This window comes from Oncorhynchus keta, chromosome 8 (genome assembly GCF_023373465.1).
Source record: "Oncorhynchus keta strain PuntledgeMale-10-30-2019 chromosome 8, Oket_V2, whole genome shotgun sequence".
Lineage (NCBI taxonomy): Eukaryota > Metazoa > Chordata > Actinopteri > Salmoniformes > Salmonidae > Oncorhynchus > Oncorhynchus keta.
Window position 1 is genome coordinate 16,940,877 of NC_068428.1, and position 26,218 is coordinate 16,967,094.

The following is a 26,218-nucleotide window of genomic DNA, read 5'->3' on the forward strand; positions in this document are numbered from 1 at the left end:
ACAGTACACAAAGTTTGTGGACACCTACTTGTTGAATATCTAATTTCCATATCATGGGCATTAATATGGAGTTGGTCACCCCTTGCTGCCATAACAGCCTCCACTCTTCTAGGAAGGCTTTCCACTAGATGTTGGAACATTGTTGCCGGGACTTGCTTCCACTCAGACCCAAGAGTACTAGTGAGTTCGGCTACTGATGTTGGACGATTAGGCCTGGGTTGCAGTTCAATTCATCCCAAAGGTGTTCGATGGGGTTGAGTTCAGGACTCTGTGCAGGCCAGTCAAGTTCTTCCACACCAATCTCGACAAACCATTTCTGTATGGACTTTGCTTTGAGCATGGGGGCATTGTCATGGGTCCTTCACCAAACACTTGCACAGAATAGTCTAGAATGTAATTGTATGCTGTAGCATTAAGATTTCCCTTCACTGGAACTAAGGGACCCTAACCATAAAAAACAGCCCCAGACCATTATTCCTCATCCAGCAAACTTTACAGTTGGCACTATGCATTGGGGCAGGCAGCGTTCTCCTGGCATCTGCCAAACCCATATTCGTCCATCGGACTGCCAGATGGTGAAGCCTGATTCATCACACCAGAGAACGTGTTTCCACTGCTTGTGTGCTGCTGCTCGGCCAGTTCTTGTGCTGACGTTGCTTCCAGAGGCAGTTTGGAACTCAGGAGTGAGTGTTGCAATGGAGAACAGACAATTTTTATGTGCTACACGCTTCAGCACTCAGTGGTCCCATTCTGTGAGCTTGTGTGTCCTACCACCTTGCGGCTGAGCCGTTGTCTCTCCTAGATGTTTCCACTTCACAATAACAGCACTTACAGTTGACCGGGGCAGCTCTAGCAGGGCCAATATTTGATGAACTGACTTGTTGGAAAGGTGACATCCTATGATGGTTCCATGTTGAAAGTCACTGAACTCTTCACTTAAAGCCATTCTACTGCCACATTTTGTCTATGGAGATTGCATGACCTGTGCTCGATTTTATACACCTATCAGCAACGGGTGTGGTTGAAATAGCCGAATCCACTAATTTGAAGTGGTGTCCTCATACTTTTGCATACATAGTGTCGTTCTGTCTATATGTATGCTAGTGAGAAAAGGGAAACGTTCTGGGTAAATTGCCAATTTTATTAATTCAGAACATGTATCTTGAATTTCATTAAAAGATTAGGTTAAAACTCTAAATAAAATAAAATCACCACCAACATATGCATTGCATATTCAATAGCCTCGGAAATGTGCAGGGCAGGTGCCACTGCTACCCTTTGGGTTAGACACTGGTTAATAACAGTTTTATCACCAAGGTGTGACTTGGCTCCACAATACTTTTCACGGCTGCTCACTTGGATTACGGGTCTTGTAGTTTTTTAGTTCAAAATGAACTTGTTATTGTGAAGATGCGTTTTCAGAACCCATCCGCTCTGACTACACCCCCCGCACGCGCCTGCGTAAACCAGTCGAGGGAGCTGTTCGTGTCATATAGTGCTGGTCTGTTTTCATTGATCGCTGCTCTTGTGCACTGTGTGAGGAGCGTTTTATAGAAGACACGATGGATGAAGAATTAAAATGCCCCGTTTGCGGCTCTCTTTTCAAGGATCCTATTCTTTTACCCTGCTCACACAATGTGTGTTTGGCGTGCGCCCGAAATATCATTGTACAGACCCCAGAAGGCGAAACACCTCCGCAAAACCGTGCCTCCGGGAACTCGGACTACGATTATTTGGATATGGACAAAATGAGCATGTATAGTGAAACGGACAGCGGCTATGGATCATACACGCCGTGCCTCAAGTCTCCAAATGGGATACGGGTGTTTCCTCCGACTCTGGTGCACCGCCACTGCTCCATAACGTGTCCTCTCTGTCACCGTAGTGTCTCTCTGGATGAGCGGGGACTGAGGGGCTTCCCACGTAACCGGCTACTGGAGGCGATCGTGTCTCGTTATCAGCAGAACCGCTCTGCCAACGTGAAATGTCAGCTGTGTGACCGCAACCCTGTCGATGCCACTGTGATGTGCGAACAGTGCGACGTGTTTTACTGCACACCATGCCAGCAGCGATGCCACCCTTCCCGTGGACCGCTGGCCAAACATCGATTACTGCCACCGACCCAATCGCCCGCAGCTGGAAGCCAGCAGACGCCCGCCGGCACCATACGCAAACAGGGAACGTGTGCAGACCATGACACGGAGAACTTTAGCATGTACTGCGTCAACTGCAAAACTCCAGTGTGTATGAAGTGTCTTGAGGGTGGCAAGCACGGGAGTCATGATTTAAAACCTTTAGCTGCCATGTGGAAACAGCACAAGGTAAGGATGAAGGCTGGTGGGGATGGCCTTGGCCAGCATCATAATAAGCTGTTCTGCAGCATCACATCATCACATGTCATCAGTGCCATTTAAATCACTCCAACTGAGTGCAGCAGTGGTAGCCTTTACTGACAGTAACCAGGCAGCAACACCGTATAGCCTAATCACAGAGAAAGAAAAAAAAGCAGCCCAATAGCCTGACTCACCAGTGTCAGGTCACTGTTCTCCAGTTTCTATCCCAGATTGTTCCTGCCAACAGCTCTGGGTTTGCCATTTGAATTTGCGAATAGGTCACCGGCGCTGTGTAACAGTGCCCCATGGTTTCCTCAGCACCCACTACATGGTGAAGAGGCATAGGCTGCCTATAGGCAGACTGACACTTTGATAGATAGTAGAGATGCACATTGAGCTATCACCCAAATTCACCAATTCAATTAAAAGCCAAACTGGGCCACTACTCGTACATGTTGTGTGATTTGGAGAATCCTGGGGTATTCTTCCCATCAAACAGCATGCCTCCTTCCCACTCACTGATAAGGGTTGTTATGAGTACAGTTGACCTTTATCACACTAGCCTACTGTCCCACAAATGGACCATGAAAATCGCATACTGTAAGTGTGAAGCGGTGTTTATAAGTGGTGAGCCCTATAAATACAAGATGCAGAAGTGCTTCGTTAATATATTTCCTGGTCGAGTGAGATCGAATACACTCCAGCATGCTGTCCATTTTGTGCTGTATTTTATGGCCAACGATCTGTATTGGCAAGAATGGGATGGTCAAGTGAGCTCTGCTCAGGTTGGAGGGAGTGTGTGTGTGTGTGTGTGTGTGTGTGTGTGTGTGTGTGTGTGTGTGTGTGTGTGTGTGTGTGTGTGTGTGTGTGTGTGTGTGTGTGTGTGTGTGTGTGTGTGTGTGTGTGTGTGTGTGTGTGTGTGTGTGAGAGAGAGAGAGAGAGAGAGGGAGGGAGAGATGGAGGGAGACATTAGGTGATGAAAAGGACACGAATGTATTGGCCTACTATTATGGCAAATTATCTCGGAGCCCTCTTGAAGCTACACTATCCCTCTTCACTGTAGATATTGGCTTGGGTCTACTCTGCATGCCTCCCCTTGAATGATTCCACTGCACCAGGCAGCTATCTATGTCACTGTCACTTGGATGGGATTTTGTTGTGACACTGGGGACTAATACAAACCTATTACTCACAATCCTTCCCATCCACAGCTCCAGATCCGCCCTCGAGCTCTGACATGCTTTCCTATCGACTGTCCTCTTCTAGGATCTGACAGAGAACTTAGTTGAACAGATTCAACAACCAGTCTGTTAGTTAGGGTAGGAGGGCTTGAAGAATGCAGTGTTGAGAGAGAGAGAGAGAGAGAGAGAGAGAGAGAGAGAGAGAGAGAGAGAGAGAGAGAGAGAGAGAGAGAGAGAGAGAGAGAGAGAGAGAGAGAGAGAGAGAACTCCTCCGAGGATTGTTTTATGACCACAGCTAGATTGTGTCTCAGAGGCAATTGTCATCCTCCATGCTGCAGAGATACTGATAATGGAGACGCCTGTGTGTGCTGACCCACGTCCACTGTGAATGAGAGCCCCCATTCGTTTTTTGCTGGACCTTCAGTAGTCAATCTTATATTCCTCCTCGGGGGATGCTTTTACAAACATGATTTGAAAGTAATGTCAAGTTGTGTTGATGTTATTTACAGTATGTCAAATGGAACAAACGGAAAACAAGGGACTGCCTTAGGGTATCAATGGCATTTGTCTCCCCTTTAACAGTGACAGTGTGAGTGAGTGACAAAAATGCTTGCTGGGAATACATCATGAATATGTATTTACTAGCCGATAAGCCTCAGATAAGCGTTTGGATGAAAAGTCACGGTAGTAAAGTTTCCTATGGATGTCCTATGGGCAGCCAAGCAGAAACACCCAGATACAGTGTATAGTATATTTAATGCCCCCGCACACACACTACACACTGGTACCAAACTCTGCACATGCGTACACTAGGCCAGGGCATTGCTCACCAGGCTGCAGCAGCATTGAGCATTTGGGCCCCACCAAGTCCAGTGCAGGGCCCAACCGACTAGTACTGAGCAATTAACCGAAATGTCAGTGTTTAAAAAGAGGTTTTAACAACTTATTGACCCGACATCAGTAAAGAGATGGAAGACGATTGAGAGTGAATTAGAGCAGTTGCTTCGACGAGCTACTGTATCTCTACCTGAAAATACATAAAGGGATTTGATAGTTGGTATTCAGCAGTCATAAAAGTATGCCTTATTTCCTTTGAAGAACGACTAAAATGGTGACTTTGTCAGACGGCACAGACAGCAGCTCTATAGAGATGAGATGATGACATGGAATGAAATGATAAAGTCATCAAATAAAACAAATGTAATATACACAACAACAGAAGTAAAGTAATGTGAATAAATGATGGTTAATAAGTGATAAACAGTAATGGACAGTCACTACCATCACGGGATTGGATTAATTGTTTTATTCTGTGTTGTTACAGCATTCAACCCACATAATGCATAGTGCATTTAATGTGCCCCAAAAATATTTTGAATCCGAAATTGAAAAAAACGTTATTATTTTTTAAATTATAAACCCGAAACCGAACTGACCTCAAAAAGCACTAATCACTCAGCAGTACAACAGACTCAGGTCCTTTAGTTTTGTCCTGAATTCCCAAATAACGCACATTATACATGACCACAAAGAACCTTTTAGGAGATGAAAGAAACCATGGTTCCTCTCTTTTCAATTCCACATTTTGTTAAATGGGGTTGTTATCCTGTCATTAAGAGAAAGGATGACATATTGGGAAGGCCTACATTTGAACTACATCAACCTATTTATGGACCAATGTCATAGTCATGGCTAGAATCTGATCAGCACATTTGTAGAGTACTATTGGATAATGGAGGATGGGGCTACATTCCAGTGCGGTTATGTGGATAAGAATAGATACAGAAGTCTGTGGTTTTGAACATTGAAAGAGATTCATATAGGAGAGGATGCCCCCCAGCTTGTACAGTACGGGAAGGGGCTCGCCAAGTAAGAGCACAGAGTCTGGCCGGGTCAGCTGGCTGGCTGGCTAGCCTAGATTCAGATGGTAATGTAGCTAATGACAGGTTGTTCTACTACCTCAGGCATACAGAGCCCCTCTCCCAGACCCTGCAACGGCATTGGCTCCATAATGTAGGTTAAGTACAGTGCGGTATCTCCCATCCCATGGAATATCTGTGCTGTGCCATACTCTAGCTGCATAGTACCCAGTACACTAGACTTGGTTCATGTTGTGTTGAATAAGCGTTTGGTGATGGGGTAGCCAGGCATAAAGGATGAGTGTACTGTATGTGTGCAACTACTGTAACCAAAGGCATAGGAACAGGAGAATCATTTTGAGCTATTTTTAGAGGCAAGAATGAGTGCTTGGACAAGACCTTAGTGTAGTGCTGTGTGCGCATACCTCAAGGGTTACCATGGATACATGGAGGCAAGTTACCAGACTGTTGCTGAAAATGAGGCCTGATGGATATCACGACTCTACCTTTTGAAATATATGTAATGAGCTTCACAATATGCGATATCTCAAATAGATGTTATACTTTGCGTGTGTCAATGATTGTAACACTGTCACAGTATGAAAAAAGAAAGAATGAATTATTCCTTGCAAATGTCATTTGTGCTGTTTTTTAATATCATAAAATGTGTCCATATTATGCATATTCATACACACAATATATTAATGTAGCAAATCCTATAAATATTTGATCAATTGTTAAGGCAATATTACTTTTACTACATTTTCAATTGAATCATCCTCTGGAGATTTTCCTAAACTGGTAAATATTGTGTGTGCTCTGATTTCATGCTTTATTTGGGTTGTTCTTAATTTGCCTGGGGGTCTGTGCTGGCCATGCTGGGCTGTGATGACTGTTGTGGCCATGTTGTAAAATATCAGTGGTGGAGCAGTGTGCCACACGGCCAGAGGATTTGTGTGAGGCTGAGCAGGGGAGAGAGATTGGTTCTGCTCTCATCCAGATGTGGAGCGTTAATGACACAGCTGCTGAGTGAGGGAGGAGAAGATGGAGGAGATGGAGGAAAAAGAGGGGGAAGAGAAAGGGGTGGAGGCGGTGGGGCTTCCTGAATCTGACCCAGTCCTCCTGGCATGTCCCTGAGGACCCATTTGGAATCAAGGTCAACACTGCAGCTACTGTATGTATTGCCTTACTCCGATCCCTTAACACTGGGTTAGATATTGATAACACACCTTCTCCCCTACTTGAAACCCTCTGCTCTTGAATGTCACGCACATTACTTAAGTGTTCTCTCTCTGATGACATTACTGGGGCTCCTTCAGAGGAAGAATGCTGCTGTCAGGAAAAAGGACGCCTCTTCCTATTTGTCTGGAGGAAATACATTTACAATAAAGGGTACATTTTAAAATGAGAGGTACTTTTTAAAACGAGTCGTTTAAATAGAGCCTCACCTTTCATCTTATGACCCTTCCCACTGATCACACACGGGTTGAATCAACGCCTTTTTAAACGTAATTTCAACGAAGTTGCGTTGAACCAACGTGGAATAGACGTTGAATTGACGACTCTGCCTAGTGGAAATGACTCTAACAGGTTTCTCCTGCTATAACTGACCTGTCATCCTTAGTGACAGTGAAGGGGCTGGTGCTGTATTCCACCACTAATGAGGTCACTGCCAGTTCTGAGCCACACGAGGGCAGCATCCCGATCCTAATTACACTGAAGTTTAATATTAGCTCATAAAGAATAACTACATCTTACAAGGGGGGCTCATGACAAGACTGATAAGACCTTGACGATATGGGTCCCTTAATAATGTTTTCATGTTAAGCAGTAGCATCCTTCTGGTCCATATCGAATCAAACTCTCACATTATACACTGTTAGGATAAACGAGGACAACCCAGTGAAAGGACATTAATTGGTGATATGCAGGAGGTTGTCAAGTGACAGGCTCTCTCCCCATAGGAGGGCCACCAGCCCCCTCCCCCTGACCCTTGGAGGTCACCCTGACAAAGTGTCACAGAGAGAAAAAGGTCTGAGCCGATAAACACTGGGCTGGCACTGCCCCCTTGTCTTGTCAGGAGCTGTGGCTGGGGCCCTGGTGGAAAGAAACCACACAGGGGAGCGGAATCACTCATCCCCTTGTTAGCGGCGCGGACAGACAGCTTGCTGGGCCAGATGGCACATTAATGAACCGTGGAGGGCTGGCTTGATTTGTGTCCCTCCTGAACCCGACGCACGCAGCCCACAGAGGCCCAGCCCCAGAGAAGCCCTGACTGAGACTGATAGAGAAGCCCAGAGGAATAGGGGCAGGTGGGAGGAGCGGGAGGGAGGTGGGAGGAGGGAGGTGTGGATCCGGGCCAGATTGATCACAGCAGGGTTGGTGTACACCATGATTACCCTTCACTCATGGTCCATGAGCCTCAGCTCAGAGCAGATCTGCTGAAAGGTTTGACCTCTAAACATGGTTTTGAGGCCCTCATTTGAATTTGTAATCTCCTTGATTACTATGACCTCAGAGGTCGTTGCTGTGTGGTTGGGCTTAAGTACGGGGTTAATTAGTATAAATTACTGACCATACTGTATATTTCTGGGACAATTGGCTTACATGTTAGAGAAGTGACACGGAGAGTGTTTTGATTAGTTTTGGATTAATAATTGCCCGTTTTTCATTTACAGTGTCAACTCTCCCAAGCTTTGAACGGTGTGTCAGATAAAGCCAAGGATGCCAAGGAATTCCTAATGCAGTTGAAGAACATGCTTCAGCAGATACAGGTAACATTCTCTTTTTGATTACGTGTCTGGTAGATCAAATGAGAACGTCAACATGTATAGAAATGTCAATGTAACCTGTATTCCCCATAACCTACTTACCTCTGCCTGTCGGCTTTAACGAAACACTAAAAAGAAAGAGGAAGGATGCTCCGGAATCATACAATGTCACATTCTGGACTCTTTTCATTCTGCAACGAACACCGGCACTACATCCAAAGCACTTCTTATCGCCCGGTGGGAACAAACGTTTCTGTTTGTGACCACGCTAAGAGCTAAAGTAGGAAAGGGCTGCTGTCCACACGGACTGCCCCAGCCTGTCACAGCTTTTATACACTTACTGCACTGCCATGTCTTATCAGTCTGTGCATTAAGACTCTTATTCTGGGCTTGAGGGGATTGTATTTGAGTAAAATCCCAGCTCTGCTCAGCTCAGTAGAGTTAGAGTCTCTAAACATTTTCTTCATCCTTGAACCGAGGTGCAGAGTGTAGCTCGAATAGAATTCACTATCTCACCTGCGCTTAGGTAAATGATTGATGCAGTGGTGATGATGGAAGATTTAGCAGCAATCACTGTGGTGTTATCATATGTAGTCCGCTAGTGTCCCCCGTCCCCTCTGTGCCTGGCCCTAGCACCCTGTACCTTCCTGTACCTCTGTGTTCTTTTATTGAGCGATATGATGTGTTGTGTCCCTCGCAGGAGAACGGGGTGGAGTTCGAGGCCTGCTTGGTGGCTCAGTGTGACGCCCTGATTGAGGCTCTGACGAGGCAGAAAGCCAAGCTCCTCACCAAGGTCACCAAGGAGAGGGAGTACAAGCTCAAGGTAGGTTAGAACGATGGACGCTGCGACGGCTGATGGATAACAACGTCATGTTGACTGCCCCAGACACTTCTTCCCAAGCTCAGATTGTATGTGCACCATTATCCTGGGGACAAGGTCATGTTGACTGCCCCAGACACTTCTTCCCAAGCTCAGATGGTATGTGCACCATTATCCTGGGGACAAGGTCATGTTGACTGCCCCAGACACTTCTTCCCAAGCTCAGATTGTATGTGCACCATTATCCTGGGGACAAGGTCATGTTGACTGCCCCAGACACTTCTTCCCAAGCTCAGATTGTATGTGCACCATTATCCTGGGGACAAGGTCATGTTGACTGCCCCAGACACTTCTTCCCAAGCTCAGATTGTATGTGCACCATTATCCTGGGGACAAGGTCATGTTGACTGCCCCAGACACTTCTTCCCAAGCTCAGATGGTATGTGCACCATTATCCTGGGGACAAGGTCATGTTGACTGTAACATACAGGTGGCAGGATTCAGATGGGCGGACAAACACAGCAGGGCCATGGTTTATTTATAACAATAATCACAGTACTCTCTCTGCATCAGACATGTTAACCATACTTTGCATACTTAACACAGATGATCAATAGTTACATATTATTCATATTACAACCCTAAGTAGTGATAGACTGCCTCTTTTACCTCAGCTAGCAGCTCTTTCATGACACAAAGGGCATCCAAGGATGTGAACTTGTCTTGGCCCAGGTCGAGGTGCATCTGGATGCAGATTTCTGTCCTCTCCGCCTCCCTGTCCTCTCTTCTCCCCCTGAAGCCTCAGCTGAGGGCCTGGGCCTGCAGGCTGGCTGGTGTTAAGTTCTTAGTGGGTCACATGGATCCAAGCCCAGGCTCAATGTGCAGGCTTGGGGATTGGGGCTCCAGAGGACAGCTGTTGTGTTTAGCAGGGCTGAAGCTGAAGAGCAGCTAGGACTGTTGCAGCATCACACAGCAGAAAAAAGGTCTCTTCATTTCACTATGATGAAGGCTGTCAAACTGATGTGTCCTTTTCAGAAGATTACCATGGGAAAATAAGAGCTTTATGGAGTTTAGTACACTACCATATGGTAACGCCAGTAAAGAGCAATTGTCTTGACAGCATTCGGTATCAATAACCTCTCTTCTCCCACAGTATGGTGGAGATAGATGGTTGGTGATTAACTTGGATTTATGACATTCTTTAGGATCACCATTAGCCAATGCCAATGGCGACAGCTAGTCATACCGTCACACAAAAGAAAAATAGTTACACAAAAGAAAAATACATTACAGACAAAATCCAACTCACATACATTTAAGAACATGAACATGTAGTGTGTGTATCTATCAGTTACACATACATGTCAGTACATACTCACAAAAAGTAGGTCACATGTTGGAGAGGCGTTGTGAGGTGTTGCTATATTTGTTTTTTTAAACCAGGTTTGCTGTTAAAACTAGTGCTATATGAGATGGAAGGGAGTTACATGCAATCACAGCCCTGTATAATACTGTACGTTTCCTTGAATTTGTTCTGGACCTGGGGACTGTGAAAAGACGTCTGGTGGCATGTCTGGTGGCATGTCTGGTGGCATGTCTGGTGGCATGTGTGTCAGTGCTGTGTGTAAATTGACTATGCAAATCATTTGTAATTTGCAACACATTATTGTTTGTTATAAAAACAAGAAGCGATGCAGTCAGTCTTTACTCAACTCTCAGCCAAAAGAGCCTGGATTGTGAGCTTTGTTTGATTGAAATCCCCTTTTTTTAGGAACAGTTGTGACGGTAATCTGTTTAGAATAACTACTTTATGGCATCTACAGGACAACGTTTTTTTTTTACCCTGCAATCCCAGATGGAGGGCATTTGTTTCCCCTGTTCAATAGTCTGGAGTGTTGTGTTTGTGTGCCGGTGAACGTCATTTTCTACTCTAATTAAATTCATCCGAGCCATTAATCTGTCAGCAGTATTTTTATCAGTGGTCTCTTTCGCCACACTACACATTCCCAGGGAGAGAGTCATTTTTGTGACTCGTGACAGACTCGTCCAGGCATAATCCATAGACCGCTGGAGTGGCATTGTTTGAATGTTGCATGATGTAAGGATTATATAGTAAATTCAATCTGAGTTGTTATATATAATTTGATTGACCTAAATGTATATTAATTATGATTTGATAGACATGACTGTTCCTGACTGTCCTCTGGTTTGTTTACGTTTTGGGGTTATTTTATTCTGTCTACCATTCAGGATTGTTCATTTTATGCTTATTTCATTTGTAATATTTTAATGGATTAATTTAAATAATGAAACCGGTTGACAGGTGAATAATTTATGAACATTTAATTAATGATAGGCTAATGGCCTGAAAGTGTCAGTGGCTTAATCTAATTATTTCTTACATTAGTTTTGAATTCTAAGGCTTAATTTGATAGAGTGATTAAATACCTTCCAATTAATCAACCTTTTCTGACCTTTTAATTTATAATCGTATAAACACAAAAATGCATACTTTTTCACAAAAATGCAAAGATAAGTTAAACACATGAGCAAGTATAAGTGGTCTACCCAAACAAAGGCTCATAAAATGTTGACAGTCCACTGAATTTCAATTAGCTGTGAATGAATGGCTTTGACACCCGCCCAAATCCATTTTCCCCAGTGCTTTGTGTTTAGCCAAAAGGAAAAACGTGCGTGTATGTGTGTGTACGTGTGCATGTGTGTGTGTCTGTATGTGTGTGAAATGCCTGCCCAGTATTAATATTACATTAAAGGGTGCCCGTCTGTGTCCTCCTGGCTTCTCCTGTGTTCAGGTGGTGCGTGACCAGATCACACACTGCACTATGAAGCTGCGTCAGACCACGGGCATGATGGAGTACTGTCTGGAGGTGATCAAAGAGAACGACCCCAGTGGCTTCCTGCAGGTACAGTAGTGATGTATGGGTGAATGGGGCTAGAGCTCTGCTAGTAGGCGGTATCATGTTTGAAGGTAAGACCCAGGTGCAGGCAATGTCGAAGTAACAAAAGTTTATTAATTCGAACACGGGCAGGCAAAGTTACAGGACGGCAGGCAGGCTCGGGGTCAGGCAGAGGTCGGTAATCCAGAGTAGTGGGGCAAAGTTACAGGACGGCAGGCAGGCTCGGGGTCAGGCAGAGGTCGGTAATCCAGAGTAGTGGGGCAAAGTTACAGGACGGCAGGCATGCTCGGGGTCAGGCAGAGGTCGGTAATCCAGAGTAGTGGGGCAAAATTACAGGACGGCAGGCATGCTCGGGGTCAGGCAGAGGTCGGTAATCCAGAGTAGTGGGGCAAAGTTACAGGACGGCAGGCAGGCTCGGGGTCAGGCAGAGGTCGGTAATCCAGAGTAGTGGGGCAAAGTTACAGGACGGCAGGCATGCTCGGGGTCAGGCAGAGGTCGGTAATCCAGAGTAGTGGGGCAAAGTTACAGGACGGCAGGCATGCTCGGGGTCAGGCAGAGGTCGGTAAACCAGAGTAGTGGGGCAAAGTTACAGGACGGCAGGCATGCTCGGGGTCAGGCTGAGGTCGGTAAACCAGAGTAGTGGGGCAAAGTTACAGGACGGCAGGCATGCTCGGGGTCAGGCAGAGGTCGGTAAACCAGAGTAGTGGGGCAAAGTTACAGGACGGCAGGCAGGCTCGGGGTCAGACAAGGCAGGGGCAAGGGGAAAACCACTGGTAGGTTAGAGGAACAAAACGGGCGACACCTGGAGGAGGGTGGAGACAATCACAAAGAGAGGTGAAACAGATCAGTGCGTGACAGGCTGTGGATGAGGCTAGCCTGCTTGACTTCCCTCACATTCCCCTCAGATGTCCTTGTTTCCTACAGCTAAATGCTCAGGCCAACAACTATTTTCCCCAAATATATTTCCTAAAACGGGTTGAAAACAAATAATTTGAACATGATTAGAAAACTCTTGCCATAAAAATTCTTGACATCAAGACCTTTGAAAGAACTGCTTATATATTTTACTATACTAATAAATATTGATTCAGAGTGCATATGATAAGCTTGTAGCGAGATGTTGATTAAAATGTGTTGTTGGCCAAATGTGAATGAAGATATTGATACTTAATAGGTAATAAATAGGTCATCCCAAACCAATACTCGTTGACTTGCGCTGATAAAGGTTAACCTGATAATGGTTAACATTGGTATGTGACACCCTCATCGAGTTAAACGTTGACTTGTCGTATTTAGTTCCCTTCACCATTAGCTGGAAGCCATTGATTCTCCTCTTTTTTTTAAAGAACAGTCTGAATAGGACAAAATAGAGATGGAAGACTCTCTTCTGTAAATTGGTGCTTCTCTCCCCCCTTGAAATGTTTATGGTGATATTGATTGTACAGTTTCTTATAACCCCTGAACAAAATCTGTGCTCTGTATCATAAAAGCTTATATAAATCCTTACAAAAGCTGGTAACCTACAGGGTTGGCTATTCCTTAATGCAGCACATTTCCAGCTGGCATTTTTCCAGAAGCACAAAGCCTCAGAGAAACCATAAAAAGTCCATTAAAACCATGTTGCACTTTGTAAGAGTATATTACACTGTAGCTGAACCTTTTAGTGGAGTTGTAGCTGGTTTGAAGCGGTACTCCCCTGCTGTGTGTCTCTATGTAGATCTCAGATGCGCTGATCAAACGTGTGACGTCGTCTCAGGACCAGTGGGTCAAAGGGGCTTTGGAGCCCAAGGTGGGCCCTGAGTTTGACCTGACCCTGAACACAGACCCCCTGCTGCAGACCATACTACAGCTGGACTTTGTCCAGAGCAAAGGTAACCTATATGTGTTCATTTCTAAGTCATATTCATGTACTTGCTACTGTTTGCGTAGTGTTGAGTCTATTCGTACACATTTTCATACAGTATATTGTTACATTGTTAGATAGTCTTGCAGTGGACTCCTCTTTCAAGTGTGCCTGTGATGTATTTTTGTATGGCTGTTCAGCAGTTAAGTAGACGCACTTGTCTCTTGCGATATGCATCACCTGCACTCATTCTGTGCTTTATACCTTGGTGAAGTGGAAAAAATGCTTTTGCAAAACTGACCAAAAAGGTCTCCATGTTTCACACGTGCAATATTCTGAGTATCTGATTAAAACATACTATGTGTCCAGAGGAATTTTTTCATTAGTCTATTTAAATATTGTGCTTGACTAAACCTGAGGAAGATTTGTCGTGCACAGTATATCCCCTGACAATGTCCTAGAATACCAGGATATATTTGTCATATAAATACCATGTATTTCATTTCGCTCCAACACTATTCCATATCTGTCTACTGAAGCAGACAAGATATCCCCGTACACAGTTACCAACTTAGTCTGCTCCAAATACAACGTCATGTAAAACCAAATGAGATTTGAAACCAGGGGAAATGTAACCAGCATTCCCCTGAGAAAGCACAGTAGTTGATCAGTTCCACTATGTTGCAAACTAAGTCAAGCACCACACATCAACCCATGTCCAATATCATGTTTCAGATATACAGGAGACTCCATTATTGAAACAAATGCATGCAGGTGGATTGAAAGAGACGGAGAGCGCAGGAGGTATTTCAGAGTTGCTATATGATCATCCAAATCCCCCTTTCCTCCTTGAGACCTGCCAGCCCACACCAGCCCACCACGTTAAGGGGATAGAGTGCTCTACTCCCATGCATGTTTTACCACACTCTTCCCTGACAATATTCTTACCTGCCTGACAACAACAACTATCAACCACAACCTATCCATGCAGAGATAGATGTTAACTCCTCTGTGGTGTTCCTGCCATCCGTTTCTATTCAAGTGGAGTCTGCCACGGTGCCCCCGGCCCCCCTGCTGCAGCTGGAGAAGTGCTGCACCCGCAACAACAGTGCCACCCTGGCCTGGAGGGTCACTGTGCCCCCTAGCAACCCCATCGAAGGCTACATCCTGGAGCTGGACGACGGCAACGGGGGTCAATACAGGGTCAGATAATCCTTCACTTCACACATTAGAGAACGTGTCATCATGTCCGACACTCCATGTAGTCTGACACTAGGGTGGAGCACTTCACGGGCGGGTGTTTTAACAGTAGATTAAGTCAAAGAATGTCAACGTTTGATGCTCATTATACAATAAAAGGTTTGCATGAGCTGTGTTTTATTTAGCCAGGCTCATTTCAATATGCGTAATACAGTTCCACTGTAATTCTATGTGCAGTAGGGTGTCCTACCTGTTTCCTATAGATAACAGTTGTCACCTCTGCCACGTATTTTATTATTCATAGTGCACATGCTGCAGTCAGAGCTCTAACTAACGCCAGATGGTCCTGTGCTGTACTGTATGTCTCTGTGTCCCAGGAGGTGTATGTAGGGAAGGAGACTGTGTGCACTGTGGACGGCCTCCACTTCAACAGCTCCTACAATGCCAGAGTCAAGGCCTACAACTCCACCGGAGTGGGGCCCTATAGCAAGACTGTGGTGCTGAAGACATCTGATGGTGGGTGTTCTGTGTTCTCTCACTTTGTGTTGACCTAACTGTAGACATGAAAGGGAAGGAAGAGAAGAACCCCCCGCCCCACCCAACTGGGGACCAGGGGACACCAGGCTTAATTAGTGCCCGGGGTACAGAATGATACTCTTTATTCACCGCTCCTGAGCCGAGCTCGTCCTCTGGGACATCCAGGCCTGCTGTTTGCCGTCAAAGCCTCGTCCTCCCATCAACGCTCTTGTTTGTGTCCTTAACTACGGAGTTCTAATCCACAGCAATGGTATCCCAGATCCCACTTTAATGGAACGCGACTGGTGCAATCTGTCACTGTCCTGGCTGGGTGTGGTGGTACTAGTCAGCTCTGGGTCCCCAGAAACCTCCAGGTTTAGAGCAGTAAACACCATGGCAGAGCCAGAGATGAAGGAGCTCCACTAAAGAGGTGTCCAGTCCTGATATAGGGCTGACAGACAGTGGAAGTGGTCTCGCAGTTTAGCAAAGTATCACAGCGAGAGCGTGCCAGACTGTGATTACTCTAGCCTGCCAGCTGTCAGCGCATTGCCGTGCTCTCCCCGTCCATCCCTCCACTCCCCATCCCAGCCTTGCACTCAATCAATGGCATCAACTGCCTATCCTCTCTCCCTCTCCTCCCTCTCCCTGTCCTCCCATTACTGGGATGGGGAGTGGAGGGAGGGACAGGGAGAGGGAGAGAGGATAGGTTGTTGATGCCATTGATTGAGCTGACAGAGCAGCGGGACAAGGAGAGAGTTTAGACTGAGCAGAGTACAGACGGCTCCAGCTCTGGCTCTGCCAGCTGCAATAACAATGGATCTCTGCATGTGGAGGCCTTAGTGAGTGCCTGTCGTGTGCCAGTTAACTGTTTATTCTAACATAGCAGTGCCTCTTTGAGGAATGGGGCTAATTAAGGCAATACACTGCAATGGTTTGACACAGCAGTGCCTTATGGGCAAGGAGCTGCTGAATGAATATGAATCCAGTGCTTGACTTTTAAATGAGAAGTAGAATTTTTCATTGTGCTGCTTTGTGAATATTTCATGTGTCATCTCACAGTATGCTGCCCAGCATGGGCTCCTAGCTGACCGTGCCATTCTATACTGGCATCATGTTTCATGCTCGCATGAGGCTCCATCCTCCAATTAGGTTCACTTATCTTGCTCTGACTCCTCCTACTGCTCTACTTTGTTTCTCCTGCAGTGGCCTGGTTCACCTTCGACCCCACCTCGGCTCACAGGGACATCATGTTGACCAATGAGAACCGGACAGTGAGCTGCAACAGCTACGATGACCGTGTGGTCCTGGGGACAGCCGCCTTCTCCAAGGGGGTCCATTACTGGGAGCTCAGGGTGGATCGCTATGACAACCACCCGGACCCTGCGTTCGGGGTGGCGAGGATCAATACGATGAAGGACATGATGCTGGGGAAGGATGATAAGGCCTGGGCCATGTACGTGGACAACAACCGCAGCTGGTTCATGCACAACAACTCCCACACCAACAGGTAGGTGACACATCTCTGGGGAGGAAGGCTGATTCCTGCTCCTCCACAGCTTCAGAGTTTAGAAATAGCCATCATGTGCTTTGTGTGTCATACTGTCAGGACTAAAACACGTACGCACTTGCAATACTTGGTAGGCAGTATCAGACCTCAGGATAAGATCCAGTTGCAGACAGTTTGAAGTAACAAACGTTTATTACAAAAACAGGGGGGCAGGCAAATGACAGGTCAAGGACAGGCAGAGGTCAGTAATCCAGAGCAGAGTCCGAAAGGTACAGAACGACAGGCAGGCTCAGGGTAGGCAGAGGTCAGTAATCCAGGGCAGTGTCACAAGGTACAGAACAGCAGGCAGGTTCAAGGCAGGCAGAATGGTCAAAACCTGGAAAACTAGAAAACAGGGACTAGAGCGAAAACAGTAGTACAGGAAAAACCGCTGGTAGGCTTGACGAGACAAGAGGAACTGGCAACAGACAAACAGAGAACACAGGTATACATACACAGGGGATAATGGGGCAAATGGGCGACACCTGGAGGGGGGTGGAGACAAGCACAAAGACAGGTGAAACAGATCAGGGTGTGACAGGCAGTTAGTTGGAAATGGAAGAGATTATTCTCAGGGCAGTGCTCTTATGTTTTGTAATATTACACATAGATTCAAAGACAAAGTGGCCACAGGCTTAGCAACCTACAGTAGCCCCAGGGACATGAATATCCAGAGCAGAATCCTCCTTCCTCGTTAAACCAAAAATACAGTAGTAGTTACTATTTTCAGTCGTTGATTAAAGAGTTTCCCTGTTTTTGTCTTTCATAGCACATCATCTTTTGGTTTCTCCAACCTCATTATTTATCTTCCTGTCAGCTGTTACGTTGGAGCCTATTAACCACAATGACTCACTCATTTCCCTCATTAAAGTGCCAACGATACATGTACTGTATGTCAGGTAACCACCAAAGGCTGATCGTGCTGCAATCCTGCTTGTTTGTTTCTTTAGCCTAGCGGATTTCTCTGGAACACCCTGTAGAGCCCAGTTAGCTTTGTGACATAGCTGTTTGACTGGGGGCACACTTTCACACTTCCACCATTTTGTTGTTTGAGCTGCTCACTCTCAAAAACTAAAACACTGCTGGCTTTTGGGGTTTCCAATGAGTTGACTGGTTTGAGTGTAACTATTTACATACGGCTTTGCACTGCCAAAGTGTTTCAGATGTTTGGATATGGATGCGTTTATGGACTTAGTGCCTCAGGTTGTTTTCTTTATTCCATTGGAAGGGAGAAAAGATATACACCCTGAAGGAAAAGCTTGGGAATGTTTTCATATATTTGTTGGACTACAAGTATTCCGAATATATTAGGGATTTACTGTACATCAAATCACACATAGCCTACATACGAACACGAAAGATTTAGCAATTAGGTCAAATCTAATGTCTTGAATAGAGAAAACAATTTTCCGCTCAAAGCCATTTGCTCCATAGTGTTTTTGGACTCATTGGGATCCCTCTACCCATCAGAGAACCCAGACCACTCTCAAAGGGCCTGTGTGAGCTGTTTTGATGTAGTACATTAGGTCTAGACTCTGTGTGTGTGTTCTGCAGGGCCGAGGGGGGCATCTCCAAGGGTGCCACTGTGGGCATCCTGCTGGACCTGAACAAGTACACTCTAACGTTCTTCATCAACAAAGAGCAGCATGGCCCCGTGGCCTTTGAGAACCTGGAGGGAGTCTTCATGCCTGCTGTCAGCATCAACAGAAATGTCCAGGTGAGCACTGATAGTCAGACAGAGCTGATTAGGTTTCAGAAATTCATTCAGAGAGTTTTGTCTCTAAATTCAAGGATTATCGGCTTAATTTAGAAATGAAATGAATCTCCAGATTAAGGATGTGCTAAACTGCATAGGCTGTACACATATATACAGTGGGGCAAAAAAAGTATTTAGTCAGCCACCAATTGTGCACGTTCTCCCACTTAAAAATATGTGAAAGGCCTGTAATTTTCATCATAGGTACACTTCAACTATGACAGACAAAATGAGAAATAAAATCCAGAAAATCACATTGTAGGATTTTTAATTAATTAATTGGCTATTTATGGTGGAAAATAAGTATTTGGTCACCTAAAAACAAGCAAGATTTCTGGCTCTCACAGACCTGTAACTTCTTCTTTAAGAGGCTCCTCTATCCTCCACTTGTTACCTGTATTAATGGCACCTGTTTGAACTTGTTATCAGTATAAAAGACACCTGTCCACAACCTAAAACAGTCACACTCCAAACTCCACTATGGCCAAGACCAAAGAGCTGTCAAAGGACACCAGAAACAAAATTGTAGACCTACAGCAGGCTGGGAAGACTGAATCTGCAATAGGTAAGCAGCTTGGTTTGAAGAAATCAACTGTGGGAGCAATTATTATGAAATGGAAGACATACAAGATCACTGATAATCTCCCTCGATCTGGGGCTCCACGCAAGATCTCACCCCGTGGGGTCAAAATGATCACAAGAACGGTGAGCAAAAATCCCAGAACCACACGGGGGGACCTAGTGAATGACCTGCAGAGAGCTGGGACCAAAGTAACAAAGCCTACCATCAGCAAGGGCATTGAAGATGAAACGTGGCTGGGTCTTTCAGCATGACAATGATCCCAAACACACCGCCCGGGCAACAAAGGAGTGGCTTCGTAAGAAGCATTTCAAGGTCCTGGAGTGGCCTAGCCATTCTCCAGATCTCAACCCCATAGAAAATCTTTGGAGGGAGTTGAAAGTCCGTGTTGCCCAGCAACAGCCCCAAAACATCACTGCTCTAGAGGAGATCTGCATGGAGGAATGGGCCAAAATACCAGCAACAGTGTGTGAAAACCTTGTGAAGACTTACAGAAAACGTTTGACCTCTGTCATTGCCAACAAAGAGTATATAACAAAGTAGTTTGATAAACTTTTGTTATTGACCAAATACTTATTTTCCACCATAATTTGCAAATAAATTCATAAAAAATCCTACAATGTGATTTTCTGGATTTCTTTCTTTTCATTTTGTCTGTCATAGTTGTGGGAGAACTTGCACAATTGGTGGCTGACTAAATACTTTTTTGCCCCACTGTATTTTTGAATTGTTACTAACCAGCAAATATACATCATGCTGAGTTAATGAGCACTGTGGTTCAAATTCTGGACCTCGAGTCAGCAGTTTAATCTGTCATGAACTCATTTGGAACTGTTTGTCCTTCGCAGGTGACCCTACTAACAGGAATGGAGGTGCCAAAGAATATTAAGCAGCAGTAGCCTCCCAAGGTGTCTAGGCACAGTCCCACCAATGTCAACATGGATTTCTCCTGCTCCACCCCCCCCCTTAGTACTACTACTGTTCAATGCCTATGATCAAATATCACCCTTAGAGGGAATCTTATATACAAAGGACTTTTGTACATCAATTATATTGTTTTTTATAATTTACCAAGTCTTAATTTCATCTCAATCCGTACAATCAGATTCTGTGTTTACAGTCAAAATGCCACCGGGTGCTTTAATGAAGTGCATCTCTGAAACAAAATCTCATACTAGGGTAGAGTCATGAGATGCCCTACAGTACAATGTCTCTACTGTATTCATCTTCTTCTCTCAGGTTAGTTCATAGAGAGTACTTTAGAGGAAACTGAACGTCAGCCTATCTAACTCATAAGTAGAGATTAATAGAGCTTTTCTCAGACATATTATTGGTGATATACTGTACTATCTTTTCAACTTTACAAAGCCTTGCCAGAGTTGGAGTAAATTCAGTTTCAATTCTGGTCAATTGAAAATGACGTATTGGGGATTTATATCCTATAAATTCAATTTGATGAAATTGAAATGGATTTCACCCCAGCCTCGCTTTCAATAAGAGAGTAAAGGTGGTCAGATCAGTTTTAAGGACAAATCAGTATAAGGGACAAATCAGAGGACAAACTGTATCTTATCAAACACAAAATTCTGTCGCTAGAGGACAAATCTTGGTTCGAAGTGAAGCCAAACCACTGTGACATTGAGATGTAACATTGCCATGTATTATTTTGTCAAACGATCTACATACAGTAGATAGTATCTTCTTTCAAAGTATTTATTGTTTAATGCGTTGACTTTTACTACACTATTGAAATATTTATTAAGAGGGTGTATGCTCATGTGATGTTTGAATGAACAGGTATTGTTAAAGGTATTTTAAATCAGTTAAAAGTATTGTATTGACAGACCACCAGAGGGTCAAGTTTGCATGATATGTAAGGAAACTGTAAATACGACTGTCTCCCAAGCATGTATTCTAAGCTAACTAGTTTACTTAAAACTCTATATGTATATAGTAAAACAATGCACAACAGTGCTATGCGGAAGCCTTTCAAACAACCTATTACAGTACAATAACAGTTTGCCCCATAGAGTTTGAGTTAGGATTACAGCGTCACATTAATTTCACCACAGTATGTATTTTACCTTTATGTGACAAGTTAAATCATTTTATGGGGCTAAAGCATATTAATTTGCCATGTCAGATGACAAAATGAATGAAGAGGGTTAAGCAGTGCATTTGTGATTTGTCAGAGGGAATCTTTATGGAATTGTAGATACTAGGCAGGCTTATTATCCCACATTTACATTTGACCATGTCTTCATTATGTTTGACTTCACACACTGGTATATCATTAATCTGCATTCATTGCAGTTAGGAGTTTTGTATTATATTATATTATTTAATTATAATTTTGTGAACATCTTGATCTCTTTCTGCTACGAAAAGTGTTGCTTCAAAATAATGTGCCCTTAATCCAAAATGGTAATATGTTTTTCGATTAAGGATACCAAAGCTATTGCCATTAGTGGAACATTCTGCTCAGAGTCTGTGTTGAAGCACTGTGGTACACTATTGGTGAAAATGATTTGTACTGCTCTTGTAATATTTTCTCTTTGTAAAAACACCAAATATAGTACTGGCATTTTTTCATAGTCTTTAAATCTAATATGGGGGTTATTTAGCTGTGTTAATGGTGTTTTCTGAACAGAACCATTGCCTTGTACATTAAACATGTTGATATGATGTAGAGCAGACTGTCTGATAGAACTAAAGTATGTCCAAAGCTAAAACGTGGAGATGACCATTCCCGGGGTAAATAAAATGGATGGGAAATGTACATGAAATGTTGACAGCTGTTAGGCTGGACTGATAATTGGCTAGAGCCATTTTGTATAGAGACAAGCCAATGCATCAGGTTCCAACATGTATTGAGTTATTAAGTGGCTCCAAGTGAATGTTGTCAATTACAGAACCGTCCCTACATTCATATAAAACTGAATTAGTGCTTATGATGGAAACTACAGTATAGGGAAGTGTGAGGTGTAACGAAACTACAGTATAGGGAAGTGTGAGGTGTAACGAAACTACAGTATAGGGAAGTGTGAGGTGTGACGGAAACTACAGTATAGGGAAGTGTGAGGTGTGACGGAAACTACAGTATAGGGAAGTGTGAGGTGTAACGAAACTACAGTATAGGGAAGTGTGAGGTGTAACGAAACCACAAAAGGCAAACAAAATGGTGTCCATGTAGCCTCTCAGCAATCATTATGGAAATGGCACAAAAAAAACACTGCAGGTGCAGACCATAATATCAAAAGAACCTTAGTAGTAAATGCAGATAGTAGTTTATCCTCTCTAAGTGTTGTCTATTTGTGTGTTTGGCATGGATTTCCCCTCCCCAACATGGTAGCCTGCTTCTGAATGTGAACCCCCCCAAAAAATAACAAAAAATAGTGCTAGAAAGTCACTACTGTCAGATTACGTTTGCATTTGAATCTTTTTATTTTCCCCATATTTACTGTTCCCACCCTGACTATGGCATGTGGGGGGAGGAGATGTTGCAGTGTCTGTGGGGCATCTCTATTCTAAAGGCAGGCACGTATCTCATTCCCTGGGGTGCCTGTTGCCCTCACTGCCACACTACCAGAGAACTAGGCTGGGTGCACCACCAAACCTCATGGGTAATGTCAACTGGTCCTTTAGGACACTGTATCTATGTCCACAGTATGCGTCCACAAAAAGCTGTGCTTCTTTTTCTAGAATTCTGTTCATGTGTATGTATGTTCTTTAGTTCTCATCTCTCCTACAATGTAAACGTTTTGTACTTCTAAGTGGTTTGTATATGCAATGCGTTGTACTTGGCATTGTTTTCATATTATACAGTGTAAAAGAAAAGCAAAAAGCAATGTATTTTTTTTCCTTTTTTAAAATTAATAAATGAGTAACTGTGATGGAATATGAATGGGCTCATCAGTATCTTTTTCTGTAGTCTTCCTGGGGTTATGTTGATTGAGGCTTGGACATCAATTGTCTAATCTGTATCTTCATATGAACTCTGGAAAACTCCTAGAAATGCAGCAAAAATGCAACTCTTCATCACTGTTTTCAATTCTTCACATTTTATTTATCCAACCTATCAGAGCAAAACACCAGTCTCAACGTCAAAAGCGAAGAGGCGACTCTGGGATGGTGGCCTTCTAGGCAGAGTTGCAAAGAAAAAGCCATACCTCAGACTGGCCAATAAAAAGAAAAGATTAAGATGGGAAAAATAACACAGACACGGGACAGAGGAACTCTGCCTAGAAGGCCAGCATCACGGAGTCGCCTCTTCACTGTTGACATTAAGACAGGTGTTTTGCGGGTACTATTTAATGAAGCTGCCAGTTGAGGACTTGTGAGGTGTGTATTTCTCAAACTAGACACTCTAATGTACTTGTCCTCTTGCTCAGTGGTGCACTGGGGCCTCCCACTCCTCTTTCTATTCTGGTTAGAGCCAGTTTGCGCTATTCTGTGAAGGAAGTAGTACACAGCGTTGTACGAGATCTTCAGTTTCTTGGAATTTCTCGCATGGAATAGCCTTCCTTTCTCAGAGCAAGAATAGACTGACGAGTTTCAGAAGAAAGGTCTTTGCTTCTGGCCATTTTGAGCCTGTAATTGAACCCACAAATGCTGATGCTCCAGATACTCAGCTAGTCTAAAGAAGGCCAGTTGTATTGCTTCTTTAATCAGTACAACAGTTTTTCGCTGTGCTAACATAATTGCAAAAGGGTTTTCTAATGATCAATTAGCCTTTTAAAATGATAAACTTGGATTAGCTAACACAACGTGCCATTGGAACACAGGAGTGATGGTTGCTGATAATGGGCCTCTGTACACCTTTGTAGATATTCCATTAAAAATCAACAGTTTCCAGCTACAATAGTCATTTACAACATTAACAATATCTACACTGTATTTCTGATCAATTTTATGTTATTTTATTGAACAAAAAAATGTGATTTTCTTTCAAAACAAGGACATTTCTATGTGGCCACAAACTTTGAACTTATATATATATATTCATAGCAATCTAAAATTAGACCAAAAACCCTCAACCCGTGACCAATACTTGTTCACCCGTGACATCTTTTTCAAAGTAGCCCAATTTGACTGAAAAACTATGAACATGGCAACACTTAGCTAAACAGAAGGCATTTTTTTAGTTCATCCATCATTCCAGTGAAAGTGACCAATCGAAGGTTTATAGACACCCATCCACGTTAAACCCACCCTCCATCAGCCTGAAATCCAAACCCAAAGGTGTTAAGACTTGAGAGAGTAATTTGATCAATTGAGAAAGTGTTATTTTTGATCGGTGACAATAAAGCTCTTAAGTTTAATGTGCACACTTGACTGACCTGTGCACTCGCTGGACGCGTCTGCTCGCATGCCCATTTTCTTCTCTCGATTGTGTTTTCTCGCGCCATGATGTTTCATCTTGATCGCGCCCGCCATCTAGTGCTCGTTCATCTCTTGGATCGGATTTGAGAACATATTTAGCTGCCATTGTGTCTTTAACGTTACAGCAAAGGGAACCGACGCTAAATATGACTATGAAGACATTTTGGAAGAGAGGAGGAACTCCAGCGACTTGAAATATGCATTCGGGTGCTATTCACCGGTTCTTTACAAGGGACTCACTCCCTGCAACGCAAACATCCTCAAGAATATCGTCAATTCTGATCAGCTACGCTATGTGATTAATCAGGTAAGTAAGTAATACTATCGGCCGCATGTGCAAAGGTTGTCATGGTTGTTATAGGTTGTGAAGTGTTAAAATCTCAGTGTTTCTATTGAGCCTCACACCACAGTGACATCTCGACCCCTCTGATCCACAATTTTAGTCAACATGTGAAGATGACAAAATGTGTTGATCAAAGTGTGCAGGAATGTAACTTTATATTGCTTTGCATGCAGGGTCATACTTGACCTTATCACTCAAGGGCGAATTCCCTCCCTTCAGTGTTTAAACCAGTTTGACCACCAATGACTAATGTCTTGACAACTTTCTCTGAAACTGTCTTTGGGGTTAGGCAATGCATGTATTATTCATAACCTCTGTCTTCTGGTTGATGATCATGCCCAGGTGTCACAAGAGTCTGGCGAAGCCCCTGACATCAGCCAGGAAGAGTCCTGTGTCATTCTGGAGGAGATGGCCTGTGTCATGCTGGAGGAGATGGCCTATCGGCTCCAGATCAGCACCGTCCACTTCTTTGCCTTCACCCTCAGCAAGGACTTCAAAACGCTCTTGCAACATGTCTGTATTAACATGTATTATTCATTAGTCTGAGGTCTGTTATGAATCTAATGCAAAGTAGTACAACATTAAGGATTATGGGGCATGTGGGATATTAACTATTTTCCCTGTTAATAAAGTTAATTCATATTCACACATTCTTCAAAGTAGCCATCCTTTGCTTTAATAACACTGTTGGCATTCCATCACTCCATCACTCTCCTTCTTGGACAAATAGCCCTTACACAGCCTGGAGGTGTGTTGGGTCATTGTCCTGTTGACAAAAAACAAATTATAGTCCCACTAAGCACAAACCAGATGGGATGGCGTATCGCTGCAGAATGCTGTGGTAGCCATGCTGGTAAAGTGTGCCTTGAATTCTAATTAAATCACTGACAGGGTCACCGCCACAGCATCACACCTCCTCCATGCTTCACGGTGGGAACCATATATGCGGAGATCATCCTCTCACCTACTCTGCATCTCACATCTATGGTCCTTCTGTAGCACAGTTGGTAGAGCATGGCACTTGTAACGCCAGGGTAGTGGGTTTGATTCCCGGGACCACCCATATGTAGAATGTATGCACACATGACTGTAAGTCGCTTTGGATAAAAGCGTCTGCTAAATGGCATATATTATTATATTTTATTATACAAAGACATGGCGGTTGAAACC

At 44.0% G+C, this 26,218-nt stretch overlaps 1 protein-coding gene and 1 long non-coding RNA gene across 3 annotated transcripts; both read left to right on the forward strand.

Annotated features, from left to right (window-relative positions):
- Positions 1 to 1,491: 1,491 nt before the first annotated feature.
- LOC118386897 (E3 ubiquitin-protein ligase TRIM9-like) lies at positions 1,492 to 23,227 on the forward strand. 2 transcript variants are annotated; one of them, XM_052523562.1, is made up of 11 exons: positions 1,492 to 2,321; positions 8,052 to 8,147; positions 8,845 to 8,967; positions 11,778 to 11,888; positions 13,600 to 13,753; positions 14,461 to 14,529; positions 14,768 to 14,928; positions 15,303 to 15,441; positions 16,645 to 16,948; positions 18,542 to 18,704; positions 20,172 to 23,227. In XM_052523562.1, the coding sequence occupies exons 1-11, from the start codon at positions 1,563 to 1,565 to the stop codon at positions 20,220 to 20,222; spliced, it is 2,130 nt and encodes a 709-aa protein (XP_052379522.1). In that variant the 5' UTR covers positions 1,492 to 1,562; the 3' UTR covers positions 20,223 to 23,227. The 2 variants fall into 2 exon arrangements, with proteins under 2 accessions (XP_052379522.1, XP_035630764.1); XM_035774871.2 differs by lacking the exon at positions 14,461 to 14,529.
- Positions 23,228 to 24,551: 1,324 nt separating this feature from the next.
- On the forward strand, positions 24,552 to 25,694 carry LOC118387192 (uncharacterized). The gene is made up of 2 exons (XR_004826360.2): positions 24,552 to 25,012; positions 25,391 to 25,694. It is a non-coding gene; the product is annotated as an uncharacterized LOC118387192 (long non-coding RNA).
- Positions 25,695 to 26,218: the final 524 nt, after the last annotated feature.